Below are 17,522 nucleotides of genomic sequence, written 5' to 3'. Positions count from 1 at the left end.
TCATTCAGTGGGGAGTCTAGTGATCTCTGTGCACACCTGTACATATTTGGTCATGTCCCTTACCAGCACTTGGTATCTTGAGATATTGCTGAAATCAATTTAGAATTCCTTCAATATAACCTATAGTTACACAATCAGTAATTGATATAAAATTAACAGAAAAAACCCAAACATATTTATAATTTAACATCAGGTTTTCTTTAAAAGAGTCTAATAGTTAAAAGCTTACATTTTGTTTTTTTAATCAGCAGTGAGAGATGTCCCTTGTGATGGTGGCTCTTGTCTTAATTGAAATCCAAAGTTCACTGCCTCCTCATACCCTCAGTGGCATACTTCCAGTGCTGTGACGGTTAATTCAGTGACTGGACCTGTCATAGGCACTCCTCGAATGATTATGCTGACCCTTTCCCTCTCCTCCATTCATAGACTGTACTATAGCGTATTCCTTGCTATAGCTACTGTCAATGAAAAGTGCTCTAAAGCTTTAAAAAATATGTCCTCTATACAAAATTTAACTAAGAATCGTAAAGGTTTCTAAGCTTTTCATTGTCCACAATTGTGGTTAAGAAAACCACAAAACTTCGAGCAATTCATTGTGAAAGTGATTCAGGAAGCAATTAGCTTCACTATATGACAGCATCACCATGAAATGTGTATATATATGACTAGTACAACATTATACGGAAGGTTGCGGGTTGAAGAATGTGCAAGGCTCTCTAAGGTGCTTCCTGAGCAGAAATGTGCCTTGATAAACAGCCCTGCTGTTTCCCAGCTATATAGTACTTCAATATCGTGTAAAGAAAACAGAAGTTTCAAACTGACAGATGGCTCTGCTTGAAAATTGGGAGTTTCATGTTATATACTTCAAGCAATAGCACATATGTAGTTGCATAAAAATAAAACAAATAAATACTGATACTGAACACCAAACACATAATCATACAACAAAAAGTGATTTTTTTTCCCCCAAAAAATTTGTTTTGATTGCCTGAAAACAGCATTTTATATGACAAATAACATAATTACACTGTATGTCAATATGACAAAATGTCAGCATGGACATATGTTAATTGCACAAATATTTACAAAGCGTTTCTGACTTTTCCATCTTGAAAATGTGAAAACAATCACTTAAATATCAGTATTTTTTTATTCTTTATTTAATGTTTTCTATGTTATTGTTTTATATAAAACCAGATGTAGCGCTAAAAAATGAGAAAAATTATTGCTGTACCACATGTACAATAAATTATAAAAAATGGTGTTTTGTATATTGTGAGAATTCATACATAAAAGTCATTCATATAATAAACCCTTAGGGTCACCAAACGTGATGGCCAGATGCAATAATAGCAATAAAGTCCAAAACAAAATATGCAGGTGCAGTGAACATAAATGTTACAATGGTGATGAATTCCAAAACCGTATACTCGCGAAAATTTCTGATATATTCCAACGTGTGCTGATAACCACTCGTGCACAACCACCACCCGAGATGACTGGAGGCTTACCAGAAAGTTGGGACCCACCGAGCATACGCTATATGGGTCAAACAGGCTTAGGTTGCACACTGGCAAAGGAGGTAGGATACCAAGGGCTGGTGAATGGTGAAGTTGTGACGTTGCTATCCCAAGACAGTCTTCTCCATATGGAAGCTCGGACATCAACGGACATTACCCACATGAAATGAAGAAGGGGCTGCTGATCTTGCCAGAAATCTTGTGAACAGATGACTTCCAATACTCTCTATCTGTGCTGACCTTTTAAAATTACATTGTTCTCTGTGGACTACAAAACCACAACCACAACCCTCTATTATGGAGAATAACCATATTTTGTTTCCGTTGTCCTGATAAACATCTTTAAACATCTACCTCCTTTGCCAGTGTGCAACCTAAGCCTGTTTGACCCATATAGCGTATGCTCGGTGGGTCCCAACTTTCTGGTAAGCCTCCAGTAATCTCGGGTGGTGGTTGTGCACGAGTGGTTATCAGCACACGTTGGAATATATCAGAAATTTTCACGAGTATACGGTTTTGGAATTCATCACCATTGTAACATTTATGTTCATTGCACCTGCATATTTTGTTTTGGACTTTATTGCTATTATTGCATCTGGCCATCACGTTTGGTGACCCTAAGGGTTTATTATATGAATGACTTTTATGTATGAATTCTCACAATATACAAAACACCATTTTTTATAATTTATTGTACATGTGGTACAGCAATAATTTTTCTCATTTTTTAGCGCTACACCTGGTTTTATATGATTCATTGCAAATTTTCTATTTGTTGTGATAGCTGCTTATGTTTATGATTCATGTAGAGTAAGCGCATGGTTTACAAGATTTTTACATATATGTTATTGTTTTACCAAGGATTTTCTTTTAATTTGAATTCATGGGTGATTAAAGTGGAAGTAAACTTCCATCTCTCATCAAAGGCTTATCTATAGGTATGGCAAATATCTCCTAAACGTGCACTGTTTAGGAGATATTTACTATATATGCAACCAATGATGTCATCGAAACATGCGCTCTGAAGGAATGGCCACCCATAAATGGCGGCTCCCCCGCGCATGCACGGGAGTGACATCATTGCGGCTCACACAGCCAGAGTCCGCGGACCCGGAAGGAAGATAGGTGAAGATGGAAGCGGCCTCCAGCAGTGACATCTCATTGCTGGAATGCTTTGTTTTTTAAGTAAGTTTCACATAATGTGCTAGTATGTGATGCATACTAGCACATTATGCCTCTACCTTGCAGGTAAGAAAAAAAAAACAAAACAAACTTGCCCAACGGTTTGCAACCACTTTAGGACAATTGTGAATGACACCTTTTTTTTTAGATTGAGATTAAAGTTAAAGACATTTTTAAGGTAAAGGAGAGTATCTAGACCAACAAACAAAATATTAGAATATAAGTTCATTAAAACAAAATAATAAAACAAAATAACAGAGCTCTTTAGGCAAAAAAAGGTAATCATTCACCATTAAATAAACATGTCAGGCTCAGCGCAGAAAAAAAAAAGGGGGGAGAGATTTGAAGGAGAAAGAAAAAGGAGAGTGAAGTGGGATAGGCCTCCCATCAGATAGGGGATTGCAAATATGTGATCCATGAATTCCAGGTTTTTTTTTCAAATTTCGCTTGTATGTCACAGAATGCTGGCTAATTTTTGGTGTAAAATTATGGAGGTTAGCTTGTGTCTAGTTGTAGCAATGTCCACCACAGTGGATTTCCAAGCTTTTGGTATGGCCATCTTTGCGGTGAGTAAAATGTAAAACATAATAGATTGGATGCATCTAGGGATATCTTCCACCAGATCATTAACCACTAGCTGCCCGCCCACTGTCATATGACGGTGGGACAAAGCAGCTCTCGTTCTGGGCAGACATCATATGACGTGATCGCCTTCCCGAGCCACTAGGGGGCGCCCGCCATGTCACTGGGGACCCGATGCGCATGCCTGGCGGCCGCAATGTCCTCCAGGCACCCGTGATTGCCCAGTAACTGAGTAGGACCATGGATCTGTGTGTGTAAACACACAGATCCACGTCCTGTCAGAGGAGAGGAGACTGATGGTGTGTCCCTTGTACAGAGGGACACCGATTAGTCACCTCCCCCAGTCAGTCCCCTCCCCCCATAGTTAGAATCACCTCCCTAGGACACAAATTTAACCCCTTGATCACCCCCTAGTGTTAACCCCTTCCCTGCCAGTCACATTTACACAGTAATCAATGCATTTTTATAGCACGGATCGCTGTATAAATGTGAATGGTCCCAAAAATGTGTCAAAAGTGTCCGATATATCCACCTCAATATCGCAGTCATGATAAAAATCGCAGATCAACGCCATGACAACGCCATTTGTGATGAAACGTACATCGGGAGGTTGACGCTCTGACGTCATCGTCATTTTCAGTGTGGACGGGTGCTCGCTATGCCGGCCGGCTGTTTGCTGTATTTTTACATACTCATGTGAGTTTTCTACCTTTATCTCTTAAACCGTTTTTATCAGTATTACACTATGGCCAGTTCCTTTTTATTTACATGCTTGTGAGATGTCATTTTGGAGTCTCTGCTGTATCCCCCGGTTCCTGCCGCAAGCAGTCCAGAACGCCAATGGATCTCTCATACTGCTATTGAACATAAGCTGTGGTTGGCTTGCCTTGCGGTAAGCGCATTATTTGCCTGGTGGTGGATCACGTAGTGTGGTGTGGTTAACCAATACTGAACACAAGCTGTTGTTGGCTTGCCTTGTGGTAAGCGCAATATTTGCATGGAGTGTGGGGTCTCATCTTCACTACTGAGTTTGCTAGTGTTCACTCTAAGTTCCCTTTTTTTTTCCTGCTGTATCTTTATGCACTAGTGTAAGTTTTCTACCTTTTCTAAACTTTAATTAGTTTGGCAAGTATTACACTATGGCCAGTTTCCTTTTATTTACATGTCCATGAGATGGAAGATTGGTGTCCTCATTACATCCTTTCAGCTATGATGTATACAGTCTAAGAGCACCATCTGTATTCCCCACACCAAGATGTGATACAGGCTGGTGTTCGCTTGCCTTGCGGTAAGCGCAATTATTGGGTATTTGCGGATACTGTATGGGTTGTCACTCATATTTTTTTACACCATTGACTCTGGTTGGATTCACCCAAGGGGTCTTTCTTGGACTGATTTCAGATCACTACTTCACATTTTTATTTTCTGTTACTATATATGGACACTTATTTTTATTCGCAAATATTACATATGGACACTCATGTTGAATTCATACATACATGTGTTGACCCATGTACTTTTCATAATTTAATTTTTAATATTTTTCAGCATTTTTGTATTGATATATGTACTTCCTCACGGAAGTCTTTGAGATTGCTTCACGTGTTTTACTTATATTTAGCGCGGTTATTTCTTTTTCATTAGTAAAAAAAAATAAAAAAATTAAAATGCTATAAATCTATCCCCTATTTGTAGACGCTATAACTTTTGTGCAAACCAATCAATATACGCTTAATGCGATTTTTTTTTTTACCAAAAATATGTAGAAGAATATATCGGCCTAAACTGAGGAAAAAATTTGTCTAAAAAAAAAATTGGATATTTATTATAGCAAAAAGTTAAAAATATTGTGTTTTTTCAAACTTGTTCCTCTTCTTTTCTTTATAGTACAATAAATAAAAACCGCAGAGGTGATCAAATACCACCAAAAGAAAGCTCTATTTGTGGGGAAAAAAATGATAACAATTTCATTAGGGTGCAGTGTTGCATGACCGCGCAATTGTCATTCAAAGTGCTACAGCACTGAAAGCTGAACAATTGCTTGGTCAGGAAGGGGGTGAAAGTGCCCTGTATTGAGGTGGTTAAAAAGCTCTTTCTTCGTGAGGTTTACTGAGGTCACAGAGTGAATCAAGATGAACACTCTGATCCAGGAGTGCTCAATTTTTGAGCAGGTTCACCAAGAATGGAACATAGTCCCTTTTTATCCACATCCTCTAAAATATAGAGAATTTTTTTTGAGAATTTTTTTGGTCCGGTTGGTGAAACCAACACCCTTAGCTAAAGACACCTCATCCCAATAGGTATGAATACAAAGCATAATGTATGAATAAAAACTACTGTATTATGAATAAAATACAATTTTTTATTAACATAACATTGTTAAAAAATGAACATAATGTTACAAAACAATGAATGGTTATAAGCAATTGGTGGTCAAGAATCGTTTACAGGTGAGTAGTAAGTCACAGCAAGGCAAATTGCACATTAACCCGACATGTTTCGCTTTTATAGCTTCCTCAGGGGATGTGCAAAAGACTTTAATTTTTAATTTCTACTGAGACCACTAGATAAATGGAGAGAAACAAAGTTACAACAAACGATTGAAACAGTACAATAAAAAATCAGTACAAAGATATAGATATAAGTATGAACCCAGTTGCCTACAAAACTCAACACTAACCCTGTATAAACTTTACACCCATGAATCACCCGGCCGGATCCCTACCTACACCTCACAAACCGGATCCGGGGGGGTCAGTTTGGCACAGCCATAGAGGGCTGATAGGGGGACACTGAGGAACAACAAGATCACCAAAGGGTTATATTGTTGTATCAATGACTTTAAATAAAAGCAGAAAATTATTATATGGTGTGGTAGTAAAATGGTATAATACTAATCATTATATAAAAGGGGGGGACATAAGTCTCCTAAGTTAAATTAAATACTTACATCAAGGTCACTGATGGTATGAGTATTCTAATTGTCTGTATGGAGGATATGTTGGTAAGGCTTCAATCAAGAGACTGTGTGGAGTTGAATGCAAGGGCAGGCTAAAAGATGGTGAACGGAGTATGATAATTAATAATTTGTAGAATTAGTTTTAATATTTAAGTGAGATAATTGGGTGCTATGAATTTGATTGTGGAAAGTGATATAAATAAAATTTAAATGGATGGTGATAAGAAACCAAGAAGTTGTGTGAACATCAATAGTGACTAGAAAGGGTGAATAGTAACCAACTAGCCACACCAGGGAACTGTGGAGCCAGAAAGGCTGCTTATTTGTATACACACAAGGGAAACAAGGAGAGAAGTAGCAGGAACCCCAAGAATGAAAAAAATGGGAATGTGGATAGCCTCTTACCAGATAAACGAGTGGTAAGGAACAATAGGCAAAGGGTGTAGAAGTAGATAGAAGATAATTGATGTATTCCATAGCGTCTTACCATTACAGATTAGGCCACAATATAGTGTCTCCCTCTGGCTCAGGCTGAATGAACAGCCTGATAAGCCGGTTTAAATCAGCCCTCCGACGAGCCGACGTGTGACGTCGCCGGCTCGACACGGACGTAAGAGACGCCAATGCGCATACGCACCGGCTGCCACCCAGCCTCTAACTACGTTGACCAGGAGACTTAGCGGTGAGGGGGAGGGGTCCAGGCACGTCCAAAACAAGTAGGAGTGCCCCAGATCCCCTCCACCAATCACCGCAGTTCCATGCCAGCGCAGCGATGGTAATAGGGGGGGTAAAATCCCAGGAGGCCAAGGCCAACATGAGATTTTGGAGTGGCTGCCCGGCGATGCTAGGCGTGAAACGGGCCTGCTATGGAGTGGAAAAGGCAAGCCCTGGGCGTCCGTATGGCTAGCCGATACGAGCACCCCTGGATAGCGATTAGGGGACATGGATCAGGGACCAAGTGCATTATAAGGAGAGAATGACACAAGGGGCGTTATACACGTATATGGATCATAGAGCAATAACACATATTGCTCAAACGACATAAAGTGGAGTGTAAAGCAGGCAACTACGTTCATATTACATAATTTAGAACAATAGAATCAAGCCCAACACCATATCACAAGCAGATGTAATATAGGGTTAAAGTGTCAGGGTAGGTTTTTGCAAGTCTCACTGGCACCATATACCAGCAAGATTAGACCTTTTAGTTCACCTTGACAAGAGTGGTATTGGGGATCCTTTTATGCACCATGAAAGACCATCTAGACCAGTCTTCCATTGCTATGTCTGTTCCCAGGTCCTGATCCTAGGTCATCTGGGTAATTTAGTCACAGGCTTAGTCAAGAAAAGGTACATTGCCAATATATCTCCTTTTGTGCCAATATTCCATATACACCAGTTCTTAAAAGAAGTCCTCAATGAGATATCCTTTGTGCTTTTTTCTAAGGGAGTCTAAACAAATTGAGTATTTGACGAAGGCGAAACATTTTTGTCAAGGACATGTCAAGGGTTTGGGGGAAATATTCTATTGGTTTTTTCCATCTGTTTTTTTTTTTTGATCTCATAAATTGTTTAGATACATTTAAAGGTGAACTCTCTCTCTCTATGTATTTAGTTGAAAACAAACGCTACCCTCTTGTAATCTTCTGTACTGGAACACTCAGATTCAGAGAGATATGCAATCACTAGGATTCAATCAAACATGGTGCATTCACATGGGCTAAAAGAAACATGCTGGCAAGAAGGCAGAGCAGTGTGATGACAATCTGTTCCTGCTCCTTCATTGTCAAATAACAGGTTGGGAACAAAGGTGACCAACCTGTGATACATAACTGCAGCAGAGAAATGTCAAGTCGCCATGCTGGATGTGCTGTCTGACTGAACTTTGCATATCTCAAATCTAGATAGATATTAAAATCCCTTAGCAGGTAAATAGCACACATTTATACATTTCTATGGAGTATACTGTATATGTTGGTCTGGAGTTCAGCTTTAATATAGAAGAAATTGTGTTATTTACTTATAACATCAATATTCTTTGTTTTCCTTCACTAGGGCCAGGACTTACCTTTACATGAAATACTAAATGCTTCATGTGAGAACAACGGCATGCAGGTATGTCTACCTTTCTGAGTATGATATAGTATGCAATATACAGGTAAATGTATTTATGCTAGTGTTTACTAGAATTCACTTGCTCTTATATGCTCAGGTTGCAAAGATTACTTCTACTATAAAATGTGTGTGAAATTGGAAAATGTATAGAACAAAGAAATTCAGGTCATTTAGGTCATGTTTTATCTCTTTTACTATAAAAGAGAACCATAGCTAATATTTTAGTAATAAGTATTTTTAGCATGCATTAATCCTCATAAATTCTGCCAGTTTTGCTTGAAATTGTTTGTTTCTGAATTCTAGCAGAGTGGTTTACAAAATGCTCTAGGGCAGAATCTATGTGATGTGCATGTAATGCACTTTCATTATTTCATCTTATCATTAAATAATTGCTCACAATAGTTCTGTATTTCATTTAAACTTTTTTAATACCTTTTGGATTCCTTGAAGTCCTGACTGTTTGAAAACATGTGCCAGCTATGACAAGTTGATTATTAGAGTTTAACAAGCTGATCAGCAGTCTTGCACATTCTCTCTTGTTCGTAAATTGATATGAACCTGTTGGAAATGAGGCAGTTTAAGATAGAGGGCACAGCCAGAAGGAACTGAAGAAAAGGGTTGGCACTTTCAAATGGAGACATTATTTTGAGCTGAACAGTAGAATAAGTCTAAAGCTGAAGAACATTGCTATAGTATCTATCATTTATGTGATGCAAATATTAGAATTTTAGATTTCAGCTTGACCTTTAATATTTTATTTTACATCCTCAACCAGCTTTTGAAAAATAGATGTTGCTAGAGCTAGAATGAGTTTCTTGCTCGTATTGCAGAGAATTACTGTGATGACTTCATAAAATTATAACACCATTGAAATATCATTCCTAGCACCATCGATGAGTACATTTTCACACAGTATCTATGTACACTATTGTACAAATGTAACAGTGCTTGGACTGAACCAAAAGTAGAAGAGCAGATAACGGATTCTAAGTTTGGTAATAATGATAGCCTAAACTGGCACAAAATAAGAAAAATCAGACATTTGTTTTTGGTAAGTTTTACTCCAAGATAAATGAACGATCACTATTTTCTGTCTTTTGGCAGAAAATAGTAACATCCCATTTTCATGGTTTTGTTTGTAGAATAAACAAAGTTTCAGATATTTAGTTAGAAAAAAATATAACATCATATTTGTTTATTTAAATATAGTATAAAACAGTCTTCAAATTTTGAATTGGATCTTATGAAGCAACAATTTTTGTATATTGCTTGTTTGCAAGGTTTTGTGTAAAAAATGCAGCTTGTCTTTTTCTGCTGCATCTGAATCGCTTTTATTCTCACAGGCAAATCAATGAAAACAAAAACATCTCAAAAAGCCCTTTAAACGCTTTGCTAATACAAATCATTATTCTCAAAAAGCACCTAAAAAAACTGATGTGTGTTTAGTCTGACATTAGTCCTGCCCCAATCAAAAGTTTAATTCAATTTCCTTAATACATATTCACACAAGTCTCTTTCTGTCTCTGTGTTAGAATGCAATTGACCTATTGGTGTTTGAAATGGGGATTTTTATTATTATGATACAGGATTTATATAGTGCCGACAGTTTATGCAGCGCTTTACAACTTGAGGGTAGACAGTACAAATACAATACACTTTAATACACTAGGAATAAGAGGGACCTGCTCATTAGAGCTTACAATCTAAGAGGGAGGGTCAAGAGATACAAGAGGTAATAACTGTGGCGGATGTTCTGATGGAGAAAATAAATGTACAGTTGTTAGGTGGGAGCCAGATAGGCTTCTCTGAGGAGGTGAGTTTTCAGGGATTTTCTAAAAGTAGACAAAGTTGGAGATAGTCGGACAGATTGGGGTAGAGCATTCCAGAGGATGGGAGAGGCTCAGAAGAAGTCCTGGAGGTGAGCATGAGATGAGTTGACAAGGGAGCTAGAAAGCATGAGGTCTTGGGAGGAGTAAAGAGGACAATTTGGTTGGTATTTTGAGACCAGGTTAGTGATGTAGCTGGGGTCCAGGTTGTGGATGTTGCGGAGGTTGAGGCGGTAAGCTTTGGACAGCGATTGGATATGGGGCTGAAAGGATAGTTAAGAGTCCAGGATTGCACCCAGGACCTTGGCATGGGGTGAAGGGTTAATAGTTGAGCCGTTGATTTTGACAAAGAAATCAGGGGAAGTGGCACATGGGGGAGGAAATATCATGAGCTCGGTTTTGGGTAGGTTGAGTTTGAGGAAGTGATGTGACATCCAAGCTGATATGTCTGTTAGTAAGTTGGTGATGTGTGAGGAGACAAATGGAGTGAGTTGGGGTGTGGAGAGGTAGATTTTGGTGTCGTCAGCATAGAGATATTAAAAGCCATGGGAGGCAATAAACTGACCAAGGGAGGAGGTGTAGATTGAGAAAAGGAGAGGTCCAAAAACAGAACCTTGGGGGACTCCGACAGGTAAAGGAAGAGGGGAGGAGGTAGAAGAGTTGTAAGTGACACTGAAGGAGCGGTGGGATAGATAGGATGAGAACTAGTGAAGAGTACAGCCACGGAGACCAAAGGAGTGGAATTTTTTTTGAGGAGGAGGGGGTGGTCCACAGTATCAAAGGCAGCAGAGAGGTCCAGGAGAAGTAGTACAGAATAGTGTCTGTTGGTTTTAGCCATTAGTGGGTCATTGGTGAGTTCAAGGAGAGCAGTTTCCATTGAGTGTTAAGGGCAAAATCCAGGCTGAAGGGAATAAAGAAGTTTGTTCACAGATGGTTGCTTAATCGGTTGTAGACCAGTCTTTCAAGGAGTTTGGAGGAGAAGGAGAGCAAGGAGATGGGGCGTAGGTTGTTAAGGCTGATGAGGTCCAGTGAGGGCTTTTTAAGGAGGGGTGACTAGTGTATGTTTTAGAGAGTTGGGGAAGATGCCAGAAGAGAGGGAGAGATTGAAAATGAGAGTTAGAAAGTGTAGAATAGAGTCAGATGGTGAGCGTAGAATTTGTGACGGAACAGAACCCAGAGGGCAGGTGGTTAGATGGGTGTTAGAAAAAAGTTTAGCAACTTTGTTAATACTAGCAGGGTTGCATGAGGGAGGCAATGATTGTACATGGGGTGCTGAGTGGGGGAGTTTCTGAGCATTGGAGATCTCCTCACAAATTGTATCAATCTTATTTTTAAAGTGATTGGTGATCTCCTGGGCAGTGAGTGAGTTAGAGGGTGGAGGCAATGGAGGACCGAGTAGAGTTAAAGGTAGAGAAGAGTTGATGGGGACTGGATAATAATGTGTTAATGAACATAATAAAATAGGTCTGTTTGGCAGTGTGGAGGCAGAAATGTGGAGGCAGAAATAGTATTTTAGGAGGGCAGATTTATATTGACTGAAGTCTTCCTGGGACTTAGTCTTACGCCACAGATGCTCAAGACCGTTGCTATGTTTTCTGAGACTTCTGGTGTCATCTGTGTTTCAGAGTTGTAGTGGTTGGGGCCTGATTCTGCGTGTAGTGAAGGGGGCGAGCTTGTCTAGGGAGGATGACAGTGAGCTGTTGTAGATGAAAGTGACTAGGTTGTGGGGGTACTTGAGTGCAAAATTATAAGCCATTTCCCTCTATAGATGCCACATTACAGGCATGGAGTAAACTAAACTCCAAAGTACCCCAGGATATATTGGATAAATGCACTGACATGTCACTACAAATATACGAGTACGTAATACCCAATATCAAAATCCAATCTCAGCTACATGATAAGATTTTGACATACAAAGAATTGTTATTCAAGCAAACTAGTCCAAAATCCTTTTCTCATGCACAGGTTACCCACTTTCACAAGTGCAACCCCAACATACACTATAAAGTGCATAGCAAAACTTGGACATTCCTATTGTCTAGCCACGACAGACGGTTCTACAATCTACTTCAACATAAAGGAGTCTTCCAACATGCTAAAATGGGAAAAGGAATTAGAATCCACACTCACACACACACACACAGAGAGTGGCAAAGAGTGATTCAATCTCACTTTCGCTACTCCCACTGTGTGAACCATTGGGAGTTGATGTTGAAAATACTGTATAGAACCTACCTAACACCAGTTAGACTGGCCCTGATTTGCCCAGAATCCTCTCCCGCATGTTGGAGGGAATGCGGGGAAAAATGAGGCATATTGCACATACTCTGGAGGTGCAAAGGAATAAGAAGCTTCTGGAAAGCAATATTTCCCCTTGTAATGAAAGCCAAAGGTATTATCATCCCCCAAACCACACCACAGATGGCTTTATTTAACAGAGGAATTCACTCTACTCCCACACAGTTCAGACCCCTAATTACGCATATTCTTATTGCAGCAAAACTAACTATTACGTCCAAATAGAAATCCACAAACATTTCTGAGGTGAAACAAAGAGTACAAACACAAACACATGCCTACGAAAAATATTTCGCTATGAAATCACACAATCTACCTAAATTTAACCTAGCCTGGAACTCATGGGTGGCACGCTAACTGGTTGCTGATTGAAAGATTCCTGAAGGAAAAATGTAGCATCAAAATCCTGATCACTCATATAACATTATGGTACATGTTATTAAGGTTTCTTTTTATCTTTTTGTTTTCAGTTTTATAGTTTCTGTTATGTTTACTAGCTCTATTGTTCAGCTATATCACAGAATTAACAATATTTCATCAGTATTATTGCTAACCTTATTAAGAGCCATAGGTACAAGCTTTAATGACATGGGAAAGGGAGCTGGCCTACTTCCCAGGGCACAGTTAGTTCCCAATGGGGGGTGCTAGGGAAACAGGGGCAGCACCTTTCCCCAGAAGAAACCTATGACTCATATGATTACTAGAACACCTAAATGAATATATACACCGTGATATATAATTGCTTAACCATGATAGCTTTATACTCATAAGCATTCTTCATTGATTATTATGTTTACGCTATGCAACATTTTTTGTTATATGTTAACCCAATAAAAATATTTGAAAAGAAAGTGACTAGGTTGGGGCAGGATAGGTGTGAGATTTTGTCATAGATGTAGTCAGTAGCAGAGTAGAGAAGAGAAGTGTTGAGGTGGTGAAAGTTTCTACGGGTAACTGAGAAGTTTAGAAGTAGTAGTAGTATTAGCAATAACAGGGATGGTGAAGTCGCCGAGAATGATAGTGGGTATTTCAGAAGAGAGAAAGTAGGGCAGCCAGGCAGAGAAGTCATCCAGGAAAGTTGATACCGGTTCAGGGGGCCGGAAGATGACAGCAATTCTTGGAGAAACAGGAGAAAATAGTCAAATACAATGTGCCTCAAAAGAGGAGAGTGTCAGAGAGGGAGGTGGGTGAAGTACCTGATAGATGCTGCATGGGGCTAGAAGGAGTCCCACTCCACCTCCCTTCTGTCCGCTTGGTCTGGGGGAGTGAGTGCAGAGAAGGCCACCATGGCAGAGGGAAGCAGGAGATGTAGTGTCGGATTCATGAAGCCAGGTTTCGGTAATGGCAAGTAGTTTAAATTAATTTGTGATAAAGATGTCATGGAGGGCGGTGAGTTTGTATGTCTGCAAATCATAATCAAAGCTGTATTTACCACAGTGCCACTCTTGGCCTTTGCCTAGAGCCTTTACAAACAGTGATTTTTTAATTTTTTTTTTTTTTGCTTTGTTTCCCACATTTGGAGTAAATTCAGAAAACAAACCATGGGTGTCACTAGCATCAAGTACATGTGCCCCACATCTTCTATTGGGTACTCTGGGTTTTTTCTACTTCCAGAGTGCCAGGGGCAGACTGTACAGAGTTGCATGTGTCCACCGGCTTGTTCCTCCCAGCCAAGTTCCGAAACCTTGTGGCATTTTATTTTGTTCAGGTGGTGAACTGTACTTGCATGCAGAGAGCATGAAATGGAGATTGGAATAAAAGCTAAAAAGCATGCTGAGAATGTGAATTTGTCAAAATATAAGTTCATGTGATTTTAATGATCCATAGGCTAACCTTAAAGTGGAAATAAACTTAGGAACTAAACTATTTAAGTTACTGGCAGGTAAGCTTTTATTGTAGATGAGACTCTGTATGTTCTCTGTGCCACACCCTAATTCTATATATTGCTCTGTATATTGCTTATTCAATATAACCTCATTTTGTATCCTGTACTATACTATTCCTATTCCACAAGCTATTTTTCTGTATGCTGCTAAGTAGCCCTTAATAATTTGAATGATGCTCTTTACATTGAATGAATGAGCAAAATGAGTATTGCTTGCATAGGATGAAAGCCCAAAACACAGCTTTTATTACTCCATGTGATGTCATCACCAGGCTTGTAGAATTCTTGCTGTGGCAGCTGTTGGGAACAATTAGGAGACAGAGCATTGTCACTCTAGAAAAAGAAGAGAAAAGGACAGTAATGGCAGGATCACTAAGTATTGTCTAATGAAAGTTTCAGATTTAAAAGTATTGAACACAACTGGGAAATGATTTTAATAAATAAAAACTGATATTAGATTTTATTAATTAGATTTGTGTGTATTTAAAATGTAAGTGTAAAAATAAAACAGGTGGTGTGCTTTCTTCAGTAACAAACTTCTACAATAGTTTTTACATAAACTCTTTTTTTTACACAGTAGAGTAACAGAACTTGTACAAAAGGATATCCTCATGAGCAAGTTCCCAGAGCCACATATTGTCTTTTCATTCTGGTTGTCCTTTCTAGATAATCCCCTTATCTGTTTGATATGAGCCTGAGTAATCCTGCCAGAAATCTTTGAGCCAATAGCTTCCTGTACTCTCTACTTGTGCTGCACTCCTAACAGTTAGCATTGTATCCAGTACTCTCTGGGGATTAAATATCACCTCCTGTATATGTTATGGAGATAGGGAGGTGTTCCATAGTCCTGTCTAGGGATGAGCTTCGAGTTCGAGTCGAACGCATGTTCGACTCGAACATCGGCTGTTCGCCAGTTCGCTGAACAGCGAACAATTTGGGGTGTTTGCGGCAAATTCGAAAGCCGCGGAACACCCTTTAAAAGTCTATGTTTGGGGTCCTGGGTCCTGCCCCAGGGGACAAGGATCAATGCAAAAAAAGTTTTAAAAACGGCTGTTTTTTCGGGAGCAGTGATTTTAATAATGCTTAAAGTGAAACAATAAAAGTGTAATACTCCTTTAAATTTCCTACCTGGGGGGTGTCTATAGTATGCCTGTAAAGGGGCGCATGTTTCCCGTGTTTAGAACAGTCTGACAGCAAAATGACATTTCAAAGGAAAAAAGTAATTAACTACTCACGGCTATTAATGAATTGCTGGTCCAACAATACACATAACAGTTCATTGATAAAAACGGCATGGGAATTCCCCACAGGGGAACCCCGAACCAAAATTTTTAAAAAAATGGCATGGGGTCCCTCTCAAAATCTATACCAGACCCTTCAGGTCTGGTATGGATTTTAAGGGGAACCCCGCGCCAAAAAAAAATAAAAAAAAAAATGGCGTGGTGTCCCCCCAAAAATCCATACCAGACCCTTATCCGAGCACGCAACCTGGCAGGCCGCAGGAAATGAGGGGGGAACGAAAGAGCGCCCCCCCTCCTGAACCGCATCAGGCCATATGCCATCAACATTGGGAGGGTGCTTTGGGGTAGGCCCCCAAAACACCTTGTCCATGTTGATGGGGACAAGGGCCTCATGCCCATAACCCTTGCCCGGTGGTTGTGGGGGTCTGTGGGCGGGGGGCTTATCAGAATCTGGAAGCTCTCTTTAACAAGGGGACCCCCAGATCCCGGCCCTCCCCCCTGTGTGAAATGGTAAGGGGGTACAAAAGTACCCCTACCATTTCACAAAAAAACTGTCAAAAATTTTATAAATCTCCTATCTTCCTTCGGTTTTTTCCTCCATCTTCTTCTTCTTCTGGTTCTTCTGGTTCTTCCTCCGGTGTTCTCATCCGGCATCTTCCTCTGCGGCGTTGGCCTCTTCTTCCCCTCTTCTTCTCGGGCCACACATGATGGCATGGAGGGAGGCTCCCACTGTGTGACGCTTCTCCTCTTCTGGTGGTTCTTAAATAACGGGGGCGGGGCCACCCGGTGACCCCGCCACCCTCTGACTCACGGAGACTTGACGGGGACTTCCCTGTGGCATTCCCCGTGATGTCAGAGGGGGCGGGGTCACCTGTTCCGTAACCCCGCCCCCTTCTGACATCACGGGGAATGCCACAGGGAAGTTCCTGTCAAGTCCCCGTGCATCAGAGGGGGGCGGGGTCACTGGGTGGCCCCGCCCCCGTTATATTTAAGAACCGTCAGAAGAGGAGGAGCATCACACAGCGGGAGCCTCCCTCCATGCCATCATGGATGCAGAGCGGCTCGAGGAGAAGAAGATAAGAAGAAGAGAAAGATGCCGGACGAGAACACCGGAGGAAGAACCAGAAGAACCAGAAGAACCAGAAGAAGAAGAAGATGGAGGAAGAAACCGAAGTTAATAGAAGATAGAAGAAAGAAGATAGAAGATAGAAGAAAAAAGAAGCATTTAAATAAAGGAATTGTCAAAAACTGTCTCTTTATTTTTAACATTTTTGACACTTTTTTTGTGAAATGGTAGGGGTACTTTTGTACCCCCTTACCATTTCACACAGGGTGGAGGGCCGGGATCTGGGGGTCCCCTTGTTAAAGGGGGCTTCCAGGTTCCTATAAGCCCCCCGCCCACAGACCCCCACAACCACCGGGCAAGGGTTGTGGGGATGAGGCCCTTATCCAAAACAATATGGGGACAAGGTGTTTTGGGGGGCTACCCCAAAGCACCTTTCCAATGTTGAGGGCATGTGGCCTGGTACGGTTCAGGAGGGGGGGTGCTCTCTCATCCCCCCTCTTTTCCTGCATCCTGCCAGGTTGCGTGCTCAGATAAGGGTCTGGTACGGATTTTTGGGGGGACCCCACGCCATTTTTTTTACATTTTGGCGCGGGGTTCCCCTTAAAATCCATACCAGACCTGAAGTATGGTATGGAATTTAGAGGGACCTCCCATGTCATTTTTTTAAAAATTTTGGTTCGGGGTTCCCCTGTGGGGAATTCCCATGCTGTTTTTATCAATTAATTTTTATGTGTATTGTCGGACCGGCAATTCATTAATAGCCGTGAGTAGTTTTAAATGACTTTTTTTCCTTTGAAATGTCATTTTGCTGTCAGACTGTTCTAAACACAGGAACATGTGCCCCT

At 40.5% G+C, this 17,522-nt stretch overlaps 1 protein-coding gene across 1 annotated transcript in view; it reads left to right on the top strand.

Annotated features, from left to right (window-relative positions):
* LOC141129859 (protocadherin-9-like) overlaps window positions 1-17,522 on the top strand; it is a 2,335,577-nt gene that overhangs the window by 446,711 nt on the left and 1,871,344 nt on the right. The window contains exon 2 of the mRNA XM_073617912.1: window positions 8,299-8,358. Within this exon, the coding sequence (XP_073474013.1) occupies window positions 8,353-8,358 (6 nt within the window). The 5' untranslated portion in view covers window positions 8,299-8,352. The remainder of the gene's footprint in view (window positions 1-8,298; window positions 8,359-17,522) is intronic.

This window comes from Aquarana catesbeiana, linkage group LG02 (genome assembly GCF_042186555.1).
Source record: "Aquarana catesbeiana isolate 2022-GZ linkage group LG02, ASM4218655v1, whole genome shotgun sequence".
Taxonomy (NCBI): Eukaryota; Metazoa; Chordata; class Amphibia; order Anura; family Ranidae; genus Aquarana; species Aquarana catesbeiana.
This window is presented reverse-complemented; position numbering and strand designations above follow the sequence as displayed.